The sequence below is a fragment of the Neolamprologus brichardi genome, chromosome 20 (genome assembly GCF_056152115.1).
Source record: "Neolamprologus brichardi isolate AB-2024 chromosome 20, ASM5615211v1, whole genome shotgun sequence".
NCBI classification, from domain to species: domain Eukaryota; kingdom Metazoa; phylum Chordata; class Actinopteri; order Cichliformes; family Cichlidae; genus Neolamprologus; species Neolamprologus brichardi.
The window spans coordinates 19,388,884-19,414,769 of record NC_142123.1 but is presented as its reverse complement, the minus strand read 5'-3'; the positions used below and the strand labels follow the sequence as shown (position 1 = coordinate 19,414,769).

General features: G+C 43.2%; 1 protein-coding gene and 1 pseudogene across 2 annotated transcripts; one reads left to right on the top strand and one right to left on the bottom strand.

The window, feature by feature from the left end:
* Positions 1–342: 342 nt before the first annotated feature.
* si:ch211-251b21.1 (glutamate receptor U1) lies at positions 343–25,565 on the bottom strand. 2 transcript variants are annotated; one of them, XM_006804263.3, is made up of 10 exons: positions 25,413–25,565; positions 25,179–25,251; positions 23,156–23,187; positions 14,500–14,679; positions 13,687–13,910; positions 6,106–6,203; positions 4,851–5,068; positions 4,526–4,745; positions 861–1,111; positions 343–785 (listed from the first exon to the last, which is right to left on the bottom strand). In XM_006804263.3, the coding sequence occupies exons 2-10, from the start codon at positions 25,240–25,242 to the stop codon at positions 687–689; spliced, it is 1,386 nt and encodes a 461-aa protein (XP_006804326.2). In that variant the 5' UTR covers positions 25,243–25,251; positions 25,413–25,565; the 3' UTR covers positions 343–686. The 2 variants fall into 2 exon arrangements, with proteins under 2 accessions (XP_006804326.2, XP_006804325.2); XM_006804262.3 differs by having other exon boundaries at positions 25,425–25,563.
* Positions 17,597–20,163, top strand: LOC148096968 (uncharacterized; annotated as a pseudogene).
* Positions 25,566–25,886: the final 321 nt, after the last annotated feature.

Here is a 25,886-nt window from a genome sequence, read left to right as displayed (position 1 = left end):
TCCTCCTCTCTCTCTGTTTTTGCAACTTGATGTTTTTGTGTTTGTACTAGTGGTGTGATGGTGTCCCAGGGTTTTATTTGTGGTGCCAGCCAACAGAAAAAATAAAATGCTCAGACTTGTTTCCCTTCTAGGTTCCCAAGCCTTTTTTTTTGACCGAGGTGCAGGCTGGCTCTCTGTTTTGCCTCTCATGTGTTGGATGAAGATGAGGAAAGGCTGGATGTCCTGGATATGTTGAACTTGGTTGTTAGTACAGGCCCTAGGTGTTGTTAATGTTTGCTCTAATAAATGAAACTCCTCTCTACAATGAACAATAAAGTTGTATACACTCAAAAACAGAGCAGGCAGGATATTGGAGTATTTATTTGGAATATACAAGCAAATAGTAAGATCAGGTTACAACTGTGACAGAAGAACTTCAGGTGTTAGAAGTGAGATGTAAATATGTGATAATAAAACAACGCTAAACAGCTAACAAGACAGACTGATTATAATATTAAGTCTGAAATATACCTGTGGGTTTGGTGCTTAAAATGCTGCTGCTGGTAGTTGTTCAAATTGGGCAACAAAGTATAAAACCCACTGAAATACAACACAATATGCGACTGTTACTAAGGAAATACAGAACGCTCTCAGCTTGTTCACTTCTCTAACACTATCTTATCAAATGACAACGTGGTGCTTCTTCTTTAGGCTTTGCTTTTGTCTGAGGTGTCGTGCTCTGTGCTCTCCCCTCCACTGCCAAACCTCCGGTTCAGCTCTGATGTCAACACCAAGCAGCAGGATTTCTGCCAAAGAACAGAAGAAATGTTACAGGATAAAAACATTCCATGCCATGATTACATTGTGATATTCTTTCCTACCTTGCCATCCTTAGCTTGGTTGTGGGCTCTTGATAAGAGCTCCAGCAGAGCTAGCAGGAGCCCGATGCCCAGACCCAGTCCCAGGAGGAGGAACAGGCCCCGTAAGTCATAGGGTTGCAGGGCCTCGGAGATGTGGGCTCCACCAGTGCCAACACAGCTGCTGGCCCACCACTTCTCACGCAGGTATGTTAGCTCACCAGACTCACTGAGCTGAAGGATGGCACCAGTTAGATTCTTCACCAGCGGGGATCCTAGCAGGAAATAAACATGCGATTTGAGTGAAGAAAGAGGTTTCTGAATGTCTCACCCCATTACCATAAGTGTTTACCATTTTCCACAGTGGCACAACTCACCACCTTTACAGTTTAGTTTTTCTGTTTATGACAGGAACTACTTTTTGGAGTGGCATAAATAATTTGGGTGGATTCTTATTGTGACACCTGATTGTTTTGTAAATAGTTATTTAAAAAATGCCATTGCCCAGTCTTTGTCTCTGCTGCAGGGGATAGGTGGTACAGCGGACTCGAGGTAATCAGGTGGATGAACTTTTTTCCCTTTTTTAGTGACGCCAGGGACGGGAGAGGAGCGTGGAGGCAGCTGGAAAGCTGATCACGGCAGAAACACTGGCGCTAAATCGAGCTGCATTGTACATGTGGATGTATATGTATGTAAGTAAACGTGTCCCAACAGTTACCAGAGCACTGTGTCAGGTAACAATGCAATTATGGTATGAATTACAAAATCCTGTCCATTTAATGGCTGAAGAGAAAACTGATTTGTTAAACATGTTTGTGGTTTTCATAGTAAGAAATCTATCTTTTTGTTTTGTTTTTGTGTGATTTTAGGGTAATACACTATGTCAAAATTAAAAAATACCTATAAAGTCAGTCAGTTTTTTAATCTGAAATAATTTTAAAGGTATATCTATGACCCAGAGGGTTAAACTCTGTAAATGCTAATGGACTCATACAAGCACTTTTTCTATGCTTAAGTGCTTTCTAAGAATCCACACATTCACATTGATCTTACCCGAGGATATTTGGTCTGCAGATCTGAGCAGCCAGGAATCAAACCACCAACCTTCCGATTAGCAGATGACCTGATCTACCTCAGCCACCTCTTTGTCAATACTGATTTTATTCAATCAGATAAAATTGTCTCACTTTGTTTTTGGGGGGTTTTGTTTCAAAGTGAAAACAAAGTGAAACTGTCGAGCATACACACTGACAATAAAACCTGCCATAAATGTTGCCATAAGACAGATGCAAGGAGGTATGTGTCCTATTTTTACTTGTGTGACTGAACCAGTAGCTCCCTCTGAACTAGGAGGTAGCTTTGTAACGCTAAGTGTGTCTAATGTTTTGTCAGTTCAGTCAATTTAATGTGAATCTGCTCTGCTAAGATTGTCTAAGGAGGGAAGTAGTGATGTGAACTCTCTTGTTTGTAGTATTTCCAGAGTATTTTAATGTATTTCATAAAATATGAACTTTTGGTGACCCTGTATTGATACAATATCACCAAGCCAAATATTGCACTATGGAATCTTACAGAGAATGTGATGATTTTATGGATAATTGAAGTCAGTCATACATCCACAAACACAACAAGATGAAAGTCAGTGATGCTGCTTGGTTTGCTTGGTTTGCAGTCCTGAATATCACGGCACAAGCAGGACCTGTCTATCTGTCCTGCACTCTCTCTCTGTTTCTTTCTCTCTGATTGTGGAATAAAAGTATGAACGTGTATTCATAAGTTACACTTGTGTTTGAATCCTGCAGTTTATCACACATTTGATTTCCATGTGTGACAACTGCAAGTGTCCAGAGTGAGGACAGACTGAGGGACCCACTGCTGCACATCATCTGTGAGGCTTTGCACCCCTGATGATCCACCAGGACAAACTCAGCAGTGTGTGAGGAAGAGGAGGAGGAAGAGCCAGCAGCAGCTGACAGATGGAGAGAATAGACAGACTGTTTCCTGTTTGTGAAGGACTGCTAGAAAAGTTTGAAATAACTAATTGTCTGTCCTGAATCAGTCTTATTACGTAATGTTCAAATAATTTTATCATTCCAGTGTTTTCAGTGTGGGAGAAAGCACTCAGGGCCTTCAGGTTAAACAGTATGAAAGGCAGAAACAAGTTTAATATCCAGAAACCTAAAGTATGTATCAGCAGCAGAATGGACCTAAAAATAAATGTTTGTTTCAGTTCTATAAAGCTTTGAGTATTTTGGATTAGTACTGCTGTGTTTGTTGCATCATAATCGTTTATATGCTTTATATATCCTGAGGTAAGTTGGTCTATAGTGTTACATCATATTCTATAAGGATGTTATGTGTTTGTATACTTTCTGCCCAGTTTGACCCGTTTAGCAGAAGTCAGCCTATTTAAGGCTCTGATATCTATTCTGTATGACTTAAAGCAGCGATGACATGGTCTGATTTTCTCACCCAATAAAGGAATATTTAATATATCAGTCTACTCTTCATTCTATCAGACACAGTTATCACAGCTCGTACATTTTCTTTTTCCACATATATGTAAGCATTGAGCCAAATTTAGTAATGCCATCTTAATAAAATAACAGCATTTGTCTATTATATTTAATATATCTATATATACACTGTCAAAGATGCTTGTCTTTGAGTGAAGATTTAAGGTGATAGGAAATATAAATAACTGCAACTTGAATCTTTACTGAAGCTCAGTATTTGACACAGAGTTCAAGTTCGCTGCTGTAATAACTAATAATGGTTAATATAATAATAACTTTGATATTGGCCATATTATATTTACATTACCAAAGTAAGATGACTTTAGTCTCATGAACAACATTAGCTAAACTAGCTAATCTTAAAATGACTGTTCAGTACAGAAATGAAGCCCAACAATCATGTTTTTACAGTCCTGTGGTCTCAGCCTCAGATACTTATCAAATCAAAGTGATGTCATAAACAAAATGAACTAACAGAAAAACTTTTCTCCTACATTTCTGTCAAACGATGCTGTATGAAACGTTTCAAGCTGTTAGTATAATAGTTGCTAGGCAACCTGGGCAGCACGACGGGGGCTAGACCGTCCCATTTCACAAGCCTCACACTTGTGCGGCCCTTGTGGACCGTTAAGGCTGCGTACTTTAAGGCTGCAGAACCTGAATTGGGATACAGCCAGTGTGTCAATGTGGCATGTTGTATAGAGCACTCTGAGTAATCTAGGAGACTAGAAAAGGGCTATATAAGAATCAGTTGATTCAGTGTCTGAACAGAGTTTCATCATGTTAGTTTTGCACTATTATGTTCCGGCACATGTTGTTATTACATGGCTTGATTAAGGCACACATTAAGCCGACATCTGGGGCCAGAGCTGAAACTGTTCTGGGCCAGCAGTGTCTCTCTAACTGGCCTTGTGCTGGCCCATGTGTGGGCCACCAAAGATCTGGGCCACCAAAGGGCCGTCATTCTTTGCGGTATGTGGGCCATGTTTAAGCACATTGTGTGGGCCAGATCCGGACCATATCAATTTTGCTATCTGGGTTTAAGTATGTTTTAATGTTTTAAAAAGGAAGTTCACATGCTTTTGGTTAAACTAACTTAAGAAAATAGGTTTAATAAACTGAGAAACTGAAAAATTAAAGAAAGCAGCATCCTGACAGATCCAAGCAACTCACCTAGAGGTGCTGCTATGACGTAGGACCGCATAGAGATGACCTCTGGTGAACGGGTCAGTTTACAGTACCGAGCCACTGCCAAGTCCAAGGACACTGCTTCACCAATAAATGCAAAGTTTCCTTCCTGTGTGCGGCGTATACCCTCTTCCGCGTTGGACACATAGCTTTTTTTACGCTCCATGTGCTGGTAGATACGCCGGTACACAGGATTGTTGGAATTCTAGGAAAGTAAAGTAAAATATTTATTATGTTTATTCAACCTTTCCCATATGTTATGTAGCAGCAGTAATGACTATGAATGCTAACTAGGAGTAACTGATCATGCCTTAAAGAAGAGCATAGTAGATCCAGATTCAATTGTGCCGTAATTGATTACATCCTGGTTAGCCAGGTCTGCAAAGCTCTTAATGGAGATGTGTTTGCTGTTGGAGTTCAACGCAGACTTTAAGTTGCAGAGGTAGCAGGCAAGCAGCAGTACAGAAAACAGCCACCAGATGGCACTGACTACACGTCCAGACAATGCCTTGGGGTGAGGACCGGCTCCTGAGAGAACAAAGAAAGTGGTCAAGCAGTCAGCAGGTGACAAACAAATCAACCAAGAAACAGAGTTGCAGTTTCAACGGAAAATAATGTATTTAAATTATTCAAACAGAGCCTACTCATGATGTTCAGCTACTTGAAATATATATTTTCAACTGATATTTTTATGCTGATTCACTCTGCACAATTCTCTCATATTTACAGCAGGGTTATTTTAAAAAGCGCAGCTTTTTCCTTTTGTCTTTACAGTAGTCAGTGTATATACACAGATATATACACAGATTAGTCATGTGCACTCTTCACTATTCATTACATTACTGAGAGCAACATGAAGAGTGAGAAAAGAAGTGTTAAAGCTACTGTGAAGTTTTTACATGTCAAATAATCTTGAGAAAAACAAGAAAAGGGGGAATCCAAACTACTCCTGTCCGTTATTAATAAGCAGTTTATTTGAAAACAGCTTTATTTTTCAATGCAAACTTTATGTGCAGTTTCTTATATTAATAAGTTTCTTATTAATAAAATACCCCCAAGTAGATGGTGAATTGACAGGTTTTTTAGAGAGCACTTTTATACTCAACTTATGCATCCAAAGCACTTCAAACAACTTGCCTCATTCACTCATTCATACAAGCACATTTTTCTATCTAACCTGCCCAAGGATACTTTGGCATTCTGACTGGAGTAGCCAGGAATTAAACCACCAACCTTCTGATTAGCTGATGATGTGGTCTACCTCCTGCACTACAGCCATCACACATATACACATAATACTATCGAATTGTAACTTCTTTATTTTACTTGACATTCAGTTGTTGACTATATGCAGACATTGATACAAGTCTCAATATACTACATTGAATTGTTATGCATGTGGAACTTGTCATTTTTATTTTCCTTATTTGATCTCTTTCTTTAGGTATTACAAAATGATCCGTGTACAGTAAAACATGTTACTACATATTTGTCTTAAGGCATGTAGAAAGTGGCAAGCACCAGAGTGCATTTCTGTGCTTTAATTTAGTGGAATGTTGCAATACCTTGCAGGGTGAGAGCTCCTGTGATGTACCAGAAGCTGTGCAGCAAAGTGAAACTGTGTTCTTCTGTGTCTGGCTCAGCCCATTCACTGGGACTGATCCTGCAGGATAAAACAAATGAAAGTTTTCATAACATAATTCAAGATTCAATTGTATATGCAACATTCAACCACAACAACAAAATCATTGCGATGAACAAAATAACATGGATGATCCTGTTACAATGCAACATTGCAATGTTCTGCTAGGATGTTCTGCTGGTATTTATGTAGATCACATTATTTTTTTTACATATTTTACAGTTTGTTTTACTGGTAACTTAGGATATTTTTGGTTTTGTTCAATTCCTCATAGGGACAATAGTTGTCAAATTCAAGTTTGTAAAACAGGTACTTGTGAGTTGGTAGCTCTCTTATAGAAGTGTAATCATCCATGCATATTTTTGCTTAACCAACCATCATCATGATAACAGCAACACCTGACAACGGTGGCCTTCCCCAGCACCCCCAAGCACTCTGCTTGGGGGTACTAAAAACCGCCCAGGAATGGCCTAAGAAACATGATAAAGAGTCCAGGGCATTGTCAAGCTTCTAAATGTGGGTTCGCAATCATAGTGGGATGTATCAAGAGAAGCCTGATCCACAAAGGATGCCCTTTTAACCCACCACAGGATCTAAAGCTAATGTGCCAATGCAGAGTCAGAAGGTATCTATGCCCCAAGAGCAACATGAACAAGACCTACACATTATCAGGAAGGTAATGTTGTGGCTGATACATGTTGCCTTTAATTATCAGTCAGTCTACATGTGTTTTGTGGACTTGGAGAAGGCATTCAACCGTGTCCCTCTGCACGCTGGAGACGGAGCAATACTGGAAGGGCATATGGGAGAAGGACGCAACCCATAACGGCAATGCTCAGTGGCTAGTGGATCTGAGGGCAGACCATAGCGACCTCCCTGAACAGGGTCCAGTAACCATCACAGTGGCAGATATCCAAGAAAGGGTCTCCAGTATGAAGAGTTGGACAGCACCAGGGCCCGACATGGTTCACGCCTACTGGCTGAAGAAGCTGACTGCACTCCACGAGCGTCTGGCAGCCCAAATGAACCAGCTGCTAGTTAACGAGGGACACCCGGAATGGCTAACCGAAGGTCGGACGGTCCTGATCCCCAAGGACCCTAAGAAGGGACCAATCCCCTCCAACTACCGACCAATAACCTGCCTCAGTACTACATGGAAGCTCCTGTCAGGCATCATATCGGCTAAGATGAACAGGCACATGGGTCAATACATGAGCGGGACACAGAAAGGAATTGGCAAGAATACCAGAGGCGCAAAACACCAGCTACTGGTAGACAGAACAGTCAGCCGAGACTGCAAGACCAGACTAACCAACTTGTGCACGGCCTGGATTGATTACAAGAAGGCCTATGACTCAATGCCCCACAGCTGGATACTGGAATGCCTAGAATTGTACAAGATCAATGGGACCCTAAGAGCCTTCATCAGGAACTCAATGGGGATGTGGCGTACAACACTAGAGGCCAACTCCAAGCCCATTGCACAAGTCACCATCAAGTGCGGGATCTACCAGGGAGATGCTCTGTCCCCACTGCTGTTCTGCATAGGCCTGAACCCCCTCAGTGAGATCATTAACAAGACTGGCTACGGATACCGACTACGGAACGGAGCAGTTGTCAGCCACCTCCTGTACATGGATGACATCAAGCTGTATGCCAAGAGTGAACGAGACATTGATTCACTGATCCACACCACCAGGCTATACAGCAATGACATTGGAATGTCGTTCGGGCTGGAGAAGTGTAGTCGGATGGTAACAAAGAGAGGGAAGGTAGTCAGAACTGAGGGGATTGAACTACCAGAAGGCAACATTGCAGACATAGAGGACAGTTACAAGTACCTGGGGATCCCGCAGACAAATGGGAACCATGAAGAGGCCGCTAGGAAAGCTGCAACCACCAAGTACCTGCAGAGGGTCAGGCAAGTCCTGAGGAGTCAGTTGAACGGTAAGAACAAGATCCGGGCCATCAACACGTACGCCCTGCCCGTGATCAGGTACCCTGCTGGGGTAATAGGCTGGCCAAAGGAGGAGATAGAAGCCACTGACATAAAGACAAGCTCCTTACCATGCATGGAGGGTTTCACCCCAAGTCCAGCACCCTGAGGCTGTACGCTAAGCGGAAGGAAGGGGGTCGGGGACTGGTGAGTGTCAGCACCACAGTCCAGGATGAGACAACGAACATCCAAGAATACATCTCGAAGATGGCCCCGACTGACAGCGTGCTCAGTGAATACCTCAGGCAGCAGAAACCCAAGAAAGAGGAGGGAGACGAGGAACCATCATGGAAGGACAGGCCCCTGCACGGTATGTACCACCGGCAGATAGAGGAGGTGGCTGATATCCAGAAATCCTACCAGTGGCTGGACAAAGCTGGACTGAAAGATAGCACAGAGGCACTAATCATGGCAGCACAAGAACAAGCTCTGAGTACAAGATCCATAGAGGCTGGGGTCTATCACACCAGGCAAGACCCCAGGTGCAGGCTGTGTAAAGATGCCCCAGAGACAATCCAGCACATAACAGCAGGGTGCAAGATGCTAGCAGGCAAGGCATACATGGAACGCCATAACCAAGTGGCCGGCATAGTGTACAGGAACATCTGTGCCGAGTATAACCTGGAAGTCCCGAGGTCAAAATGGGAAATGCCCCCAAGGGTGGTGGAGAATGACCGAGCTAAGATCCTGTGGGACTTCCAGATACAGACGGACAAAATGGTGGTGGCTAACCAACCGGACATAGTGGTAGTAGACAAACAGAAGAAGACGGCCGTAGTGATCGATGTAGCGGTTCCGAATGACAGCAATATCAGGAAGAAGGAACACGAGAAGCTGGAGAAATACCAAGGGCTCAGAGAAGAGCTCGAGAGGATGTGGAGGGTGAAGGTATCGGTGGTCCCCGTGGTAATCGGAGCACTAGGTGCGGTGACTCCCAAGCTAGGCGAGTGGCTCCAGCAGATCCCGGGAATAACATCGGAGATCTCTGTCCAGAAGAGCGCAGTCCTGGGAACAGCTAAGATACTGCGCAGGACCCTCAAGCTCCCAGGCCTCTGGTAGAGGACCCGAGCTTGAAGGATAAACCGCCCGCAGGGGCGTGCTGGGTGGTTTTTTTTTTTTTTTATGTTTTCTGTTTTCTGCTACTGCACAATGTTCTGTTGCTGCAGTTAAAGCTCCTTCACGCCGCCACCGGATCATCAATACCCATGTACCATCCCAGTTCTCTGCTGCTTTCAACAACTCTGAGCTCTCCACAGTGGACTGGATTGACTCCCTGTGTGCAGAAGATTTAACTGCTCTTTTTAACTCAACATGCACTTCTATTCTGGACTCCATCGCTCCCCTAAAATCACTCCGTCCCAAAGCTCACACTGAACCCTGGATTACAGACTCTGTTCGTGCTCTCAGGTGCTCCTGCAGGTGTGCTGAGAGAAAGTGGAAAAAGGACAAGCTGCAAATCTCCTTCAATATCCTGAGAGACTCTCTTTTAACTTATCAGAAAGCTGCTAAAGAGGCTAAGTCCTCCTACATATCTAACCTGGTCAGCAGTAATGTCCATAAACCTCAGACTCTGTTTCGTGTTTTAAACTCCATTGTTGATCCTCATACGTCCACTTGCCTCACACCTTCTGCCACCCTCTGCAATGACTTTTTATATTTTTTTGTTAATAAGATTTCCTCCCTGCAGTCTGTCATTCCACCTCCACCTTTAAATCCCTGTGTTTCTCCCTCGTGCCAATCTGCCTTTAACCAGTTTGAGCTAATCTCTCTTTCTCAGCTGCATGAAACAGTCTGCAAGGTCAAGTCTACCAACTGTTCCACTGACGCTATCCCCTCTCGTCTTCTGAAGCAGGTCCTGGACTCAGTTAGACCTGTCCTTCTGGTCCTGATCAATGTCTGTCTCAGCTCTGGTTGTTTCCCAACACTTTTTAAGCATGCTGTTGTTCAACCTCTCCTCAAAAAGCCTAACCTGGATCCATCTATACTCTCTAACTATAGGCCCATCTCCAATCTGCCCTTTCTGTTCAAAGTACTGGAGCGAGTTGTCCTCAGGCAGCTCCAGTCATTTTTAGACAACAACAGTCTCTATGAGAAGTTTCAGTCTGGTTTTAGAGCTCGTCACAGCACTGAAACCGCCTTACTGAGAGTTTTTAATGATTTGCTTTTAACTGTAGACTCTGGTTGTGCTGCTGTCCTAGTAACCTTAGACCTGACAGCAGCCTTCGACACTGTTGATCACAACATACTGTTATCCCGCCTAGAACACTGTGTCGGTTTGAAAGGTACTGTCTTAAAGTTTTTCCAGTCCTACCTGGATAACAGGAGTTTTTCTGTCCACCTCGGTGAACTGTCATCTCCCAGAGCTCCTTTAACTTGTGGTGTACCTCAGGGGTCCATTCTAGGCCCCCAGCTGTTTACTCTGTATTTGCTCCCTTTGGGCGATGTGCTGCGCAAACATAATGTGTCCTTCCACACCTTTGCTGATGACATTCAGATCTACCTCCCTCTGAGGTTAGACTGTAAGGACTCTCTGCAGCCGTTATTCTCCTGTCTGTCTGACATTAAGACTTGGATGGCTCTTAACTTCCTACATCTAAATGAAAGTAAAACTGCAGTCATTGTGTTTGGGCTTCCTAAAGACCCCAACCTTTCCTTTGATTTTATGGGACCCCTAACTTCCAAATGTACTTCCTCCATTAAGAGCCTCGGTGTTACTTTTGACAGTGCTTTTAAATTTGATAAACAAATCAGTTCCGTAGTCAAGGGATCTTTTTATCATCTACGGATTCTAGCTAAAGTCAAGTCCTACCTGTGCAGGAACGATCTAGAAAGGGTGGTCCATGCTTTTATTACATCACGGCTGGACTACTGTAACTCCCTTTATGCTGGTTTAGATCGTTCCTGTCTGCATCGCCTCCAGCTGGTGCAGAACGCTGCTGCTCGCATGCTGACCGGTTCCAAAAAGAGAGACCACATCACTCCGGTCCTCTGCTCTCTCCACTGGCTCCCAGTTGCTTTTAGGATTGATTTTAAAATTTTACTGCTGGTTTTTAAGGTTCTTAACGGTACTGCACCTCCTTACCTGGCAGAGCTTCTTAGCATTTACCGCCCCAGGAGATCTTTGAGGTCAGCAGACCTGATGCTTTTAGATGTTCCCAGGTACAGATTAAAGACTAGGGGAGAGAGGGCTTTTGCTGTGGCTGCACCCAGACTGTGGAACAGTTTACCTCCTCACATCAGATTCTCCACAAGCCTAGGAACTTTTAAAACTGCTCTTAAAACTCACCTCTTCTCATTGGCTTTTAGCAAGGTTTAACTTACTGTATTAACTTATTGTTTTATCAGTGAGGTGTTTTATGTACTTGTGTTTTATTGTATTTTATATTTGTATTATATTGTACAGCACTTTGGTCAGCCTTGGTTGTTTTTAAATGTGCTTTATAAATAAACTTGACTTGACTTGACTTGACTATATATATAAATTCCCCGCTCGCCCCTGCGGGTGTTTAATCCTTCAAGCTCGGGTCCTCTACCAGAGGCCTGGGAGCTTGAGGGTCCTGCGCAGTATCTTAGCTGTTCCTAGGACTGCGCTCTTCTGGACAGAGATCTCCGATGTTGTTCCCGGGATCTGCTGGAGCCACTTGCCTAGCTTGGGAGTCACTGCACCTAGTGCTCCGATTACCACTGGGACCACCGTCACCTTCACCCTCCACATCTTCTCGAGTTCTTCTCTGAGCCCTTGGTATTTCTCGAGCTTCTCGTGTTCCTTCTTCCTGATGTTGCTGTCATTCGGAACCGCTACATCGATCACTACGACCGTCTTCTTCTGTTTGTCTACCACCACTATGTCCGGTTAGTTAGCCACCACCATTTTGTCCGTCTGTATCTGGAAGTCCCACAGGATCTTAGCTCGATCATTCTCCATCACCCTTGGGGGCATCTCCCATTTTGACATCGGGACTTCCAGGTTATACTCGGCACAGATGTTCCTGTACACTATGCCGGCCACTTGGTTATGGTGTTCCATGTATGCCTTGCCTGCTAGCATCTTGCACCCTGCTGTTATGTGCTGGATTGTCTCTGGGGCATCTTTACATAGCCTGCACCTGGGGTCTTGCCTGGTGTGATAGACCACAGCCTCTATAGATCTTGTGCTCAGTGTTTGTTCCTGTGCTGCCATGATTAGTGCTTCCGTGCTGTCTTTCAGTCCAGCTTTGTCCAGCCACTGGTAGGATTTCTGGATATCAGCCACCCCCGCTATCTGCCGGTGGTACATACCGTGCAGGGGCCTGTCCTTCCATGATGGTTCCTCGCCTTTCTCCTCTTTCTTGGGTTTCTGCTGCCTGAGATATTCACTCAGCACGCTGTCAGTTGGGGCCATCTTACTGATGTACTTGTGGATGTTTGTTGTCTCATCCTGGACTGTGGTGCTGACACTCACCAGTCCCCAGCCTCCTTCCTTCCACTTAGCGTACAGCCTCAGGATGCTGGACTTGGGGTGAAACCCTCCATGCATGGTAAGGAGTTTTCTTGTCTTTATGTCAGTGGCTTCTATCTCCTCCTTTGGCCAACTTATTACCCCAGCAGGGTACCTGATCACGGGTGGGGCGTAGGTGTTGCCGGATCTTGTTCTTACCGTTCAGCTGACTCCTCAGGATTTGCCTGACCCTCTGCAGATACTTGTTGGTTGCAGCTTTCCTAGCGGCCTCTTCAGTGGTTCCCATTTGCCTGCGGGATCCCCAGGTACTTGTAACTGTCCTCTATGTCTGCAATGTTTCCTTATGGTAGTTCGATCCCCCCAGTTCTGACTACCTTCCCTCTCTTTGTTAACCTCCGACTACACTTCTCCAGTCCGAACGGCATTCTGATGTCATTGCTGTATGTCCTGGTGGTGTGGATCAGTGAATCGATGTCTCGTTCACTCTTGGCATACAGCTTGATGTCATCCATGTACAGGAGGTGGCTGACAACTGCTCTGTTCCGTAATCGGTATCCGTAGCCAGTCTTGTCAATGATCGCACTGAGGGGGTTAAGGCCTATGCAGAACAGCAGTGGGGACAGGGCATATCCTTGGTAGATCCCACACTTGATGGTGACTTGTGCTATGGGCTTGGAGTTGGCCTCTAGTGTTGTCTGCCACATCCCTATTGAGTTCCTGATGAAGGCTCTTAGGGTCCCATTGATCTTGTACAATTCTAGGCATTCCAGGATCCAGGTGTGGGGGATTGAGTCATAGGCCTTCTTGTAATCAATCCAGGCAGTGCACAGGTTGGTCAGTCTGGTCTTGCAGTCTCGCCTGACTGCTCGGTCTACCAGTAGCTGGTGTTTTGCGCCTCTGGTATTCTTGCCCATACCTTTCTGTGCCCCGCTCATGTATTGACCCATGTGCCTGTGTTGCACACACACACACACACACACACACACACACACACACACACATATATATATATATATATATATATATATATATATATATATAGTGTTTTAGTGATGTTTTGTTGCACTGACCTGCCCACCAGGAATATGCAGAAACCCGTTAGCAGGAAAGCAATGATAATGCCAATCCACATGTCAGTGGAGAAGGGCGCCAGCAGGCTGAACGTGCTTTCTTCAGAGTCTGTTGCTTTGCGCACAATGAAGCTGAGGCCAGTTTGAATGAAGGGGGTGGTCATGTCCACAAACCTCTCTCTGACTGCAGTGGCAGTCAGCGGGGCCACAGCCAGGTCAGCCTCCTGAAGCAAGGTATAGCAACACATATGAAAAACCAGGGACACAATCAATGAAGAAAAGAAAAGAAAAGTTAAAACTCTGTACAATGTGAGTACAGATAGAAAGGAGTAACAATGTTAAATAATTTATGGTCAGCATTTGTTTGTAAGTAGCACAAAACATCATAACAAATGTTGAAATATATATAGAATCCTATGCTCACTGCTACACAGATAGGGTAAGAGCGTTCTTACCTTACAATGTAAAGTGCTTTGAGGCAACAGTTGTTATGATTTGGCACTGTATAAATTAAATTAATTTGACTATTTAAGAGTAATCTTGCCAATTAATGTAATTAATGTAAAATTGCAAAGAACATTGTGGCTCTGATAATCTATAATGCATAATATTAGGTGGGCTCAGACATTGGTGGCATTAAATTTAAAGTGTACATTCATCAAAAAATCAAAGCAAGGTCTGAGGTTGAACAGGGGGGTATTAAATTAACAAGAGCAACAAAACACATTACACTGAAGACACATACTACAGTGTTCACATACTGTAACACACTGAAGTAGAGTTGTTTCAGTGCTCTATAACTCTATGACTCACCCCTCTGATGACTTCACCAATCATGCCATTCCAGTTGCCGCTGGAGTCCATGGCGCCATAGCGGTTGTCTTTGACCAGATGCAAGTTGTACTTGAAGCCTAGCTTCTTGGAGAGCTCTGAGATCAGATCAATGCAGTAGCCTTCTAGCTCAGAGCCCTTGCTCATGACATATGGTTCATCCTGACAAAACACAAGGCAGCAAGAGGATCATTCATACTTTAAACTTAAAGGAAATCAACCTGCTCTTACAACTTGTGCAATTGTTACTCCTTTCTATCTGTACTCACATTGTACAGAGTTTTAACTTTTCTTTTCTTTTTTTCATTGATTGTGTCCCTGGTTTTTCATATGTGTTGCTATACCTTGCTTCAGGAGGCTGACCTGGCTGTGGCCCCGCTGACTGCCACTGCAGTCAATGAGAGGTTTGTGGACATGACCACCCCCTTCATTCAAACTGGCCTCAGCTTCATTGTGCGCAAAGCAACAGACTCTGAAGACAGCACGTTCAGCCTGCTGGCGCCCTTCTCCACTGACATGTGGATTGGCATTATCATTGCTTTCCTGCTAACGGGTTTCTGCATATTCCTGGTGGGCAGGTCAGTGCAACAAAAGATCCCTAACAGTGCTATGTGTAAGGCAGTCTCACTTTTTGCACCGAAATACTTGAGGAACTTTTTACTCTGAGTTTTGAACAGTCAGGTTCAAGAAGGTCAATCTGACATGTTCCACTCCTTCATGAACTGTGTGGAGTCAAGCACATCCTCAGTTTCCCTTAACTTCACCCTTAACCTTTTCTTTGACTTTAAGTATTTTATCACAATTGACGTGAGGCCTACCGGTCTTTGAGCATTTAAAGTTTTTAAATAACTAGATTTATGAACGAGAACTAAAAAAGCATCCATCCAAACAATAGATACATCCTGTGCCTCTAAATCGTTATTAAAAATATTATGAAACACAGGAGTCAGTTGTTGAGCACCAGATTTGAATAAACAACAGTAAATATAATCTGGTCCGTGAGACTTCACACCTAATAGTGTTATGCCTTGGATTTTGTGTTTCACTTAAACTGGTTTTACAGTCCCTCAAATGTGTTGGTTTGCATATACAATTTCAGTTATACAGAGAGGGGAGAGGGGTTTTCACATAACCCACCCTTCCTTATTCTAACTTTGATTGACTCCTGAATGTTGACTGGCTGACAAGTGGGCCAGAATATGGACGGGAGATACAGCGATTACTAGAGATTACCAGGAATGGGTGAACTGTGAAAAAAACAAAAACAAAAAAAAAAGTATAGACAGTGGCTGTTGTGGACACTGTTCATTGTTTTTAATACTTGTTATCTTTTGAGCTATTTGTAGGTGATACATTTGCTCCTTTTTTCTCATGGCAGGCTGATGGACCAACAACAGCATAAACAAGAGGGGTCCGAAGACTGGTTGTGCGACATACTTTGTAAACTGCTTCCTGTCAACAGAGCTCTGTGCAGGCAGATGTCCCATCCCTGTACCAATTCTACTTTATCCAAGGCTGTATGACTACCAGTGGTCATTAGAGCATGCTGTAGGTATGGTTTGAATGACCTCTTCACACACTAAGGGTAATTATGGAGTTCCACAGGGTTGTGTGGTAGAACCAAATCTGATTACATTATACCTGCTTCCCTTAGGCAGTATCATCAGAAGGTATAGCATATATTTTCAGATTCCTTCAATGTACATAATAAACAAATATGTAGGACTGCTTTTTTCCATTTGTGCAATATCTCTAAAATTAGCAATATCCTGTCTCAGAGTGACGCTGAAAAAATAGTTCATGCATTTATTACTTCTAGGCTGGACTACTGTAATTCATTATTATCAGGATGTCCAAAAATTCCATTTGCAGCGACAGAAAGGGCAACCAGTGGGGAACAATGGGTATGATCAACAGCAGGCCACAGGTGAACCGAGTCGGCATTTGTGAGTACTGTTTCCACTGTTGTTCGTCAGGTGCAACCCTGTTGGGGGGGAGGGTCGCCATGGAGATTAGCCAGGCCAGCTTCACGGATGACACTTCAGGGAGGTGCCACGAGGAAAACCATGGTAGCAGCAAGCCAGGGACTCAGTTGTGTGCTGTTGTGTGCCAAAACTGGGTTGTGGTGCGACGAGCTCGATGAAGAGACAGAGTAACGAGAAGAGATTCCTTGTTCCCTGGGACTAGGCTGGTGCAGTTTCAGCACCAGAAGAGGAATTGTTTCCCTCTTAGCTATAAGGAACATTCTTCTTGGAGATTTTTTTAAGACAATTTTATTGAGTGTTTGCTTTAGAATTTAGTGTAATAAGAACATTTTATTGCATAAGTTTTTAGAATGTCGTTTGTTTTATTCCTCTTCCTTCTTCTGATTAGACCTGTTTAGTCTCTGTGCCTTGGGTTTCTGATAAACTTTCTCCCCCTTGTATTTAAAGAACCTCCTGGTATGACATTTTGGCACACCAGCTTTAGTGTCTACACAAGCACACACTCAGACCCTATTACATATATATACGAAGCCCCAAGTGCGATGGAAGAAGGATCATTGAGTGCAAGAGAAACTGACCTGAAAGATAGGATCATGGCGAAGCTTGAAACCTGGAACCTCCATAGCCGGTTACCAAGACTACGTGAAGTACTCTCAGAAGATCTACTGGATGATGTGAATGCAGCACTACATACCATACCTAACACCGCCATTACCGAGACTAACCAGCTGATCTACACTTTGGCAGCAGTGATCAGTGAGATGCTTGGCTACAAGTGGAACAGCCACAAGTTCTGATTACCCTCCATGGAGAAGGAGACTAGAGGCTAAGATCAAGGTAGCATGGAGGGAGGTTAGCCAACTATCAGACCAGCAGAAAGGTGCAATGAAGAAGGTGCCTAAGAAGTACAGAAAGCTGTCCATACCTGAGGCTTTGGAAACTGACAAGCAATGACTCAGAGCTTTGGCCAGCCGCTTGAAGTGGTACACCAGGGAGATTGAAGGCAGGAGAATAAAGCAGCTGTTCTCCATACAACCATCCAAGCGTCTGGGAGCACAAATGAACCAGCTGCTAGTCGATGAGAGACAACCAGAATGGCTAACACAAAGCCGGAAAGTTCTGATCCCCAAGGACCCCCAGAAGGGACCAGTCCCATCCAACTACTGGCCAATAACCTGCTGGAAGCTCCCGTCAGGCATCTGGCGGCTAAGATGAACACAGGCACATGGGTCAATACATGAGCGGGGCACAGAAAGGAATTGGCAAGAATACCAGAGGAGCAAAAGACCAGCTACTGGTAGACCGAGCAGTCAGCCGAGACTGCAAGACCAGACTGACCAACCTGGTCTCTGCCTGGATTGATTACAAGAAGGCCTATGACTTGATGCCCCACACCTGGATCGTGGAATGCCCAGACAAGATCAGCAGGACCCTAAGAGCCTTTATCAGGAACTAAATATGGATATGGCGAACCACTCTAGAGGCCAACTTCAAGACCATAGCATCTACCAAGGAGATGCCCTGTCCCCACTGCTGTTCTGCGTAGGCCTAAACTCCCTCAGTCAGATCATTCACAAGACTGGCTACGGATACTGACTATGGAACGAAGCAATTGTCAGCCACCTCCTGTACATGGATGACATCCCGCTGTATGCCAAGACAGAACAAAACATTGATCCATGTTACCAGGATATACATCAATGACATCGGAATGCCGTTTAGACTGGAGAAATGTAGTTGGATGATATCAAAGAGAGGGAAGGTAGTCAGAACTGAGGGGATCGAACTACCAAAAGGTAACATTGTAGACATAGAAGACAGCTACAAGTACCTGGGGATCACACAGGCAAATGGGAACCATGAAGAGGTTGGGCAAGTCAAGAGGAGCCTGCTGAACAGTAAGAACAAAATCCAGGCTATCAACACCTACACCTTGCCCATGATCAGGTACCCTGCTGGGATAATAACCTGGCCAAAGGAGGAGATAGAAGCCACTGACATTAAGTCCAGGAAGCTCCTGACCATGCATGGAGAGTTTCACCCCAAATCCAGCACCCTGAGGCTGTACGTCAAGCGGAATGAAGGATGCCGGGGGCTGGTGAGTGTCAGCACCACAGTCCAGGATGAGACAATGAACATCCATGAATACATCTGGATGCGACCACATGCTCAGTGAATACCTCAGACAGCAGAAACCCAAGATAGAGGAGGAAGAGGAGGAACCATGGTGGAAGGACAGGCCCCTGCACGGTATGTACCACCGGCAGATAGTGGAGGTGGCTGACATCCAGAAATCCTACCATCCAGTGGCTGGACGAAGCTGGACTGAAAGACAGCACAGAGGCACTATTCATGGCAGCACAGGAACAAGCTTCGAGCACAAGATCCATAGAGGTTGGGGTCTATCACACTAGGCAAGACTCCAGGTGCAGGCTATGTAAAAATGCCCCCGAGACAATCCAGCACATAACAACAGGGTGCAAGGTGCTAGCAGGTAGGTATAGGATACAGAAACATCTGTGCCGAGTATGGCCTGTTTGTGGTAGACAAACACAAACAGAAGGTAGACAAACAGAAGAAGACAGCTGTAGTGATAGATGTAGCGGTTCCCAATGACATCAGGAAGAAGGAACATGAGAAACTGGAGAAGTACCAAGGGTTCAGAGAAGAGTTGGAGAAGATGTGAAGGGTGAAGGTAACAGTGCTAGGTGCTAGGTGCAATGACTCCCAAGCTAGGCGAGTGGCTTCAACAGATCTCAGGAACAACATCTGAGATCTCTGGCATTACCAGGTAATCAGGCATTACCTACTAACAGTACCACTCATTCGACCACTGATAGTCTGCTTTCCCTGTTCAACTCAGCTTGTCTGGAAATACTGGATTCCATTGGCACTTGTACCACTAGGTATCGAAAACCTAAAACCCAGCCATGGTTAAATAATGACACCAGGGAACGCAGACGGGCATGTAGAAAAGTGGAAAGAAAGTGGAAAAAGGACCGTCTCCAAGTGTCGTTTGAGGCACTTAGAGAATCCCTGTCAAGTTACCAGAAAGCTGTAAGAGCAGCTAAAACAAAATACTTTTCCAAGATCGTGTCCAACAACTGTCATAAACCTCGGATTTTATTTGGTATTATAAATTCAGTTCTTAATCCTCCCACTGCTGATCCTCATATAGCAGTGAACATAACAAGTGAGAATCTAATGAAATTATTCATTAATAAAATTGTAGATATTAGATCCCACATTATTCTTTTCCGTTTCTGACCCAGGTGTTTATACTCCAACCTTGGCTGTTTTTGATCACTTCGAGCCAGTATCCCTTTCATTACTTAATGAAGTAGTCAGAAATTTGAGACCTTCAAAATGTACCCTGGATATCATTCCACCTAGGTTACTGAAAGATGTTTTTGACACTGTTGGTACATGTCTGCTTTCTATTGTCAATTGCAGTCTTCAGTCTGGGTCTGTTCCCTCTGATTTTAAACATGCTGTGATGGAACCCATCCTTAAAAAGCAGAATCTGGACTTAACAGTTCTATCAAATTACCGCCCAATCTCTAAATTGTCCTTTTTGTCAAAAGTTCTGGAGAAAATTGTCCTTCCGCAGCTCCAGACCTTTTTAGACCAACACGACATTGGTGAACCACCACCGTTTTGACACAGTAGATCTTATCTCTTGACTGGAACAATGTGCCGGAATTAAAGGGCTTGCTTTGGAATGGTTTAAATCCTACTTATCTAATCGTATTTTCTCTGTTAGATTCAGAGACACATTGTCTCCAAAGACGACCCTTTTTTGCGGGGTCCCCCAGGGCTGTATCCTTGGTCCAGGCCTTTTTTCAATTTATATGCTCCCGTTGGGATCTATTTTTTAAAAATATGGAATTTTGTTTCACTGTTATGAAATCAAATGATTAGTTCATTACCAGGCCTCAGGAGAACTTCAAAACATGTTGAGGAGGTAATTTAGCGATTTAAATCAGCTGTGTTGGATCAAGGACACATCTAAAACCTGCAGGACACCGGCCCTTGAGGCCTGGAGTTCAACACCTGTGGTCTAGAAGATGTCAAGGCATGGATGGCTCTAAATTTTCTAAATCTAAATGAACAGAAAACTGAGGTCATTGTCTTTGGTCCTTCTGACCATTATGACCATGGCCCCTTAGAAAATTATATCCTTTTGCAAGAAATTTAGGAGTGATTTTTGGCAGCACTTGGCAAATAAATAATGTAGTCAAAACCAGTTTCTTTCATCTTCGCCTAATTACAAAAGTTAAGCCCTTTCTCAGTTTCAGAGATTTTGAGAAAGCGATCCATGCCTACATCTCATCTCGCCTCGACTTCTGTAATAGTCTCTACTCTGGCGTCACCTCTTCATCAATTGGCCAACTGCAGCTAGTTCAAAATGCTGCAGCACGGTTTCTAACTGGCACACGCAAGCGAGATCATACATATCCTATGCTTGCATCATTACACTGGCTGCTAGTCAGCTTTCCAATTGACTTTAAGATCTTAACACTTGCATGGACTAGCCCCTACAAATCTTGCTGATCTCCTAACCTGGTATTCTCCCCCAAGATCCTTGAGGTCTGCAGACCAAATGCTTTTGGTTCTCCCTAGGCCCAGATTAAAACACAGAGGAAACCGGGCATTTGCTGTGACTGCCCCCAAACCTTGGAATATATTGCTTTTGCATATCAGACCCTCCCCAACACTGGATACTTTTAAAAGTCATCTAAAGACCCATTTTTATTCTCTGGCTTTTGATTCATCATGAGTTTGTTACTATTATTCTTTTTTATGATTTTATTCTATTTTTTATGATTTTATTCTCTTTTTTATGATTTCATTCTCTTCTAAAACACTATTCTGTTTTTTTTATGTTTATTGCCTTGTACATTTTATTGTACAGTACTTTGGTCAACACCTGTTGTTTTAAAAGTGCTATATAAATAAATTTGAACTTGAACTCTGTCCAGAAGAGCACAGTGCTAGGAATGGCTAAGATATTGCGCAGGACCCCCAAGCTCCCAGGCCTCTGGTAGAGGACCCGAGCTTGAAGGATAGACGGCAGGGGCGAGCGGGGAATTATATCCTCCATCTATTATATCACTCTCTTGTTGGGACCGTTGTCCCTCTTCCTGCACTTCTTGTTGGTGCTATTAACAGCAGCCTCCTGTGGCTGTGAGAGCTTGTAAAAGTTGTTGTTGGCAGTACTGCTGATGGTGCAGCAGCAGCCCCAACAGCTAATATGTCGGTTAATTTGACACATTTTGCTGCATTTATTTTTAGTTTATTTTCATCTGTCTTAGCAGCTCCACAGCTTTTCTCCACTTCTTTCTCACTTAACTCTGTTCTACATGTTGTGTGACGTACAGCAAAGGCAAGTGGAGCGCCTGGTTGTGTAGAGAGATTGGATTGGGCAATACAGTATCAGTGGTGAAAATTAATGAATAGGCTTATGTCAGTGCATGCAGCACTGGTGCACGGCCATCGGCCCGAAAGTGCATCAGCCCATTGGGTAAATGCCTGGTATGCCAGATTACCAGTCCAGCCCTGGCTAAAGAACATCCCAGAAACAACATCCAAGATGTTTGTCCAGAAAAGCGCAGTCCCAGGCAAGGTTATTATCATTAACGAAAACTAACAAAATAACGAAAACTAGAAGTGAAAAAATATTTTCGTTAACGGAAATAAAAATAAAAACAAAAAAAGGAAAACTAACTAAAACTGGAATGAGTGTTCACAAAACTAACTAAAATTAACTGAATTTATAGCAAAAATGTGTTTAGTTTTCATTGATGCGTGCGTGTCATATATATCAAGGATGAAAATGAAGTTTAGTTTCCAGATTTTTTTCTTGCTGTGTCTCATTATGCCAGCAGGTGGCAAGTACGTTAGTCGAGTCGTCTGTGTTGCTGCTCCATCCACGCGCAGAATCATGTCAGGAAAAGTCGGAAGAAAGCGCCAGAGTCCAATTTGGGATTACTTTGAATATGACTGTGTTTTGGATAAAGCAAGCGTCTTGTAGTGGAAACAGACAAATTATGAGGGACATTTCTAAAGGGAAAAAAATCCCACAAACCTTAATGTGCACTTGAAAAGCTCACACAAGAAGGCAAACCTAGCTTACCTTGAGAAGGTAAGGGAGCACACTTACCTTCTATATATATATATATATATATATATATATATAAGCTAACTTTGAAAATATAAAGATAGACTTTAAAGCTTCCTTCGATATGAAAATTGTGAAGATGGCATATGGACTGTGTTTATTTGGTTTATTTTATACTTGACAGTGAAGTGTAAAGTGGGTCAGTAAGAATTATGGCGACTAGGACAGAAAACTCAACTTTGCCGATATAAAGGACAAGTGTTTATGTCTGTTTTTGAAATCAGAACACAAGGTTTTAAACTATTAAAGAGACACTGTGCAACTATTGATAATTAGCTTGTTTGTTCAAGTTCAACAAGGGTAAGATCAACTCCCAGTCTTCCAAAATAATGTATTACACGATTTAAGAGCTATTCTGAACATACAATGAAGTTGTATATAAGAGGCATAAATTCTTATATTGTTGACTTGACTTTGTACCACAGCTGGACTTTGGCATTCTAGCCAGGAACAAGAGACAAAGAAAGAATACCTTTATGGTTGTGATGAATAACTCCTTGGCATCTAGAACAGAAAAAGAAAAAAGAAAAAGAAAAACAGCATTGAACTTTTGGGAAAAAAGTAATTAAGCATCAGATCAAAATAATAGGATTCAGTCTGATTAGTGGTTCGGTTTCAAGTCTACAGGCTTATGGAAAGTATGGCTTCAAAAAGCCTAATGAAGCATATTGTTCTGCTGAGTCCCCTTCATGTGTTTTTTCTCTGAACCACAGCAAATAAATCAGCCAAACCGCCAGTGAAGGACAATGACAGTCTTGTTTTCGGTTGTTTTTTAGAAGAGCTGAGAAATTGGCTCCATGGTGAGGGGAGGTTGCGAGATACAATAGGTGGGGGGGACAAGGCTCATTTGAGGGGATCAAAGTGAGGTCTTAAAGGATGTGTTTTCCTGTTCTAATCTAACCATCCCCTCCCACCACCACTGACCAACTCTTTTTCACCATGTAATCAGGGGATAAAACCCCCAGCCAATCCCATCATTACTCATGACACTCACAGTTGTTTTCTTCTTGCTCTAACTGTGAGCAGTGGCATGCCAGGACTTAACATGCCCTGCCAAGGTCTGTCAGAGAAGAGAAAATGATGGGAGGGTAGGGGTCGGGGATGTGGGGCATGCAGAGGTGCTAGGGGTGCAAGTTTTTCATAATTGCGTACCACAACAAAAGCAGCTCTGGTTGGGTAATATAAAGCTGATGACACGATGCCAGTCTCCTCTAGTGATGATGGCAGGACCTACAATCTGCGGAGATGCTTGTCACTTCACTGCCTGCCTGCTGAGTCCTCCTCTCACACAGTTAATTGATTCATCACAGTGCTTTCTGGAGCACAGTAGGGCAGTAGCCCCTCCACTGGTGAGAAATAGGAGTCTGTCAGTGTGGACTGGACCCCTGTGTGACGTTTGATAGGCCTCCAGCAGTCTAAATCTTGCCACAGAATTTTAGTTATAGCATACATTAAAGTTGTAATTTAATGCTAGTCAGAGTAAAATGCTAAGAGTCCCATCAGATAATGTTTTTGTTGAAGGCGTGGAGGTGTTTTCAATGCTTGTTTAAAATAAAACCTAATGGAGAAATGGATGATGGGGAACATCATGGTTAACAAAGTATCAAAAGTTGGCCCAGATCTTGATTTTTTTTTTATGTTTTTTTTTTAAATTGTAAGTGTTTATTCCCAGTATTCATTTGTGGGGTGGGGCTGCAATAATTAAGGGACAGTTGGATGGATTTAAAACTTTTATTCAATTCAGTTTTATTTATATGGTTGCCTCCAGGTACATTAAACTAATGAAAAACAATTGGAGACCTAAGACACAAACTCATGCCGCTTAATCAGCCCATCACTACCTCACCCTTATTTCAAGCCTGGCACAACAAAGATAATGTACTGACACTGATTATTAGCTCTGGAAGAAACTTCTTTGCACGCGACTCTAAGGGAAATATCTGTAAGTAACAGACCTCATCTTGTGTACCAGCTACTTTTTACAAAGCTGGGAAGAAAAATGTACAAATCTGACAAGAATGTGGTCAAGCACTTGAAAAAACCCCATGCACATGAAAATAACTTTGTAAGATTAGCAAACACAACTTGAGTAAGAGGAGAGCAGAGATTGAGCAATAACAAGTGCCCATGTATAATTCCCTGATAGCTGAAGTGTTGTTTGTTCTTACTTAGAACATTTTGCCTCATCAGAAAACATCCCTACACATCAAACAAGGGTTTGTAAAAGATCACATTAGTCAGTTACTAGACCTAGATCTTTAAGAGACCTGGGTTTGTGTCCCACGTTAACCTGTCATTTTCAGACTTTGCTTTATTTTTGACACTTTGTTTGGTTTGGTTCAGGTAACAAAACTTCTTTGTAAGAGTGAGGAAGAGATCATGGTTTCATGATCATAGGGAACATTATTAAAAACCTGCTTAGAAATCTAATGCAACTCATGAACTAATGGCAATTTCCTTGATTGCACATCTCTCAGATGTAGCATTATTCTTACCTGCAGTGAAGAACCATGCAGTCAGGACTGCGACACAAACGAATAAAGCCATGCAGACTTTCATGTTTCCGTGCTGTAAATGACACAGACTACTTTAAATTTCTGTGAAAACATGATCATGTTTATGACGAGCGATGTCCTTGATTTAACATTGAAATTATCTGCAGACACAACACTTTAAAACATGTTCTTTTGCAGTTGTTTTTACTTGGCACATGAAGAAAAAAAACTTACCTCTTTCCTTACCTCTGCTCTGTCAGGCACAGTATGCAGAAAAAAATTGTAGACACGGGGGGAGTCCAAGAAAATGGGTAAGAAATTAAAAATGTCTTATGAGCAGGCCACTGAAAAGACTTAGTGCGGCTGAAAGTAGTGGAGGGTTTATATGGGAAACAGAGAGGGAGGAGATAAGGGCTCACAGGGAGATAAACCCACAACTGCTGGGCCAAAAAAACTACAAAGTCTTGAGAGGTATCCAATTTCCTCGAGCTGGGTGTGTTTTTCTGAGGCAGAATCACTTTATGTCTTAGATTTTCAGACTTTTAAACAGTTACCATGAGTTTTTGCACGGTTACAGAACAGGATCTTTAAAAACAAAGGAGGGGGAGTATGGGTCAAGGGTTTGGGAGCTTAACAGTGTGATGGTGCAGTAAGCTTCACATATGGATGGACTGGAATGTCCCAGTGGCTCAGAGGAAGGGGGATTTT

Bases quoted from the DNA above. Each gene is read 5' to 3' on its own strand.
- si:ch211-251b21.1 (XM_006804263.3), bottom strand. From the start codon at position 25,242: ATGAAAGTCTGCATGGCTTTATTCGTTTGTGTCGCAGTCCTGACTGCA. The intron at 23,188-25,178 runs GTAAGAATAATG...TTTCTGTTCTAG, and splicing joins TGCATGGTTCTTCACTGCAG to ATGCCAAGGAGTTATTCATC. The intron at 6,204-13,686 runs GTCAGTGCAACA...TTTATCCTGCAG, and splicing joins TGCATATTCCTGGTGGGCAG to GATCAGTCCCAGTGAATGGG.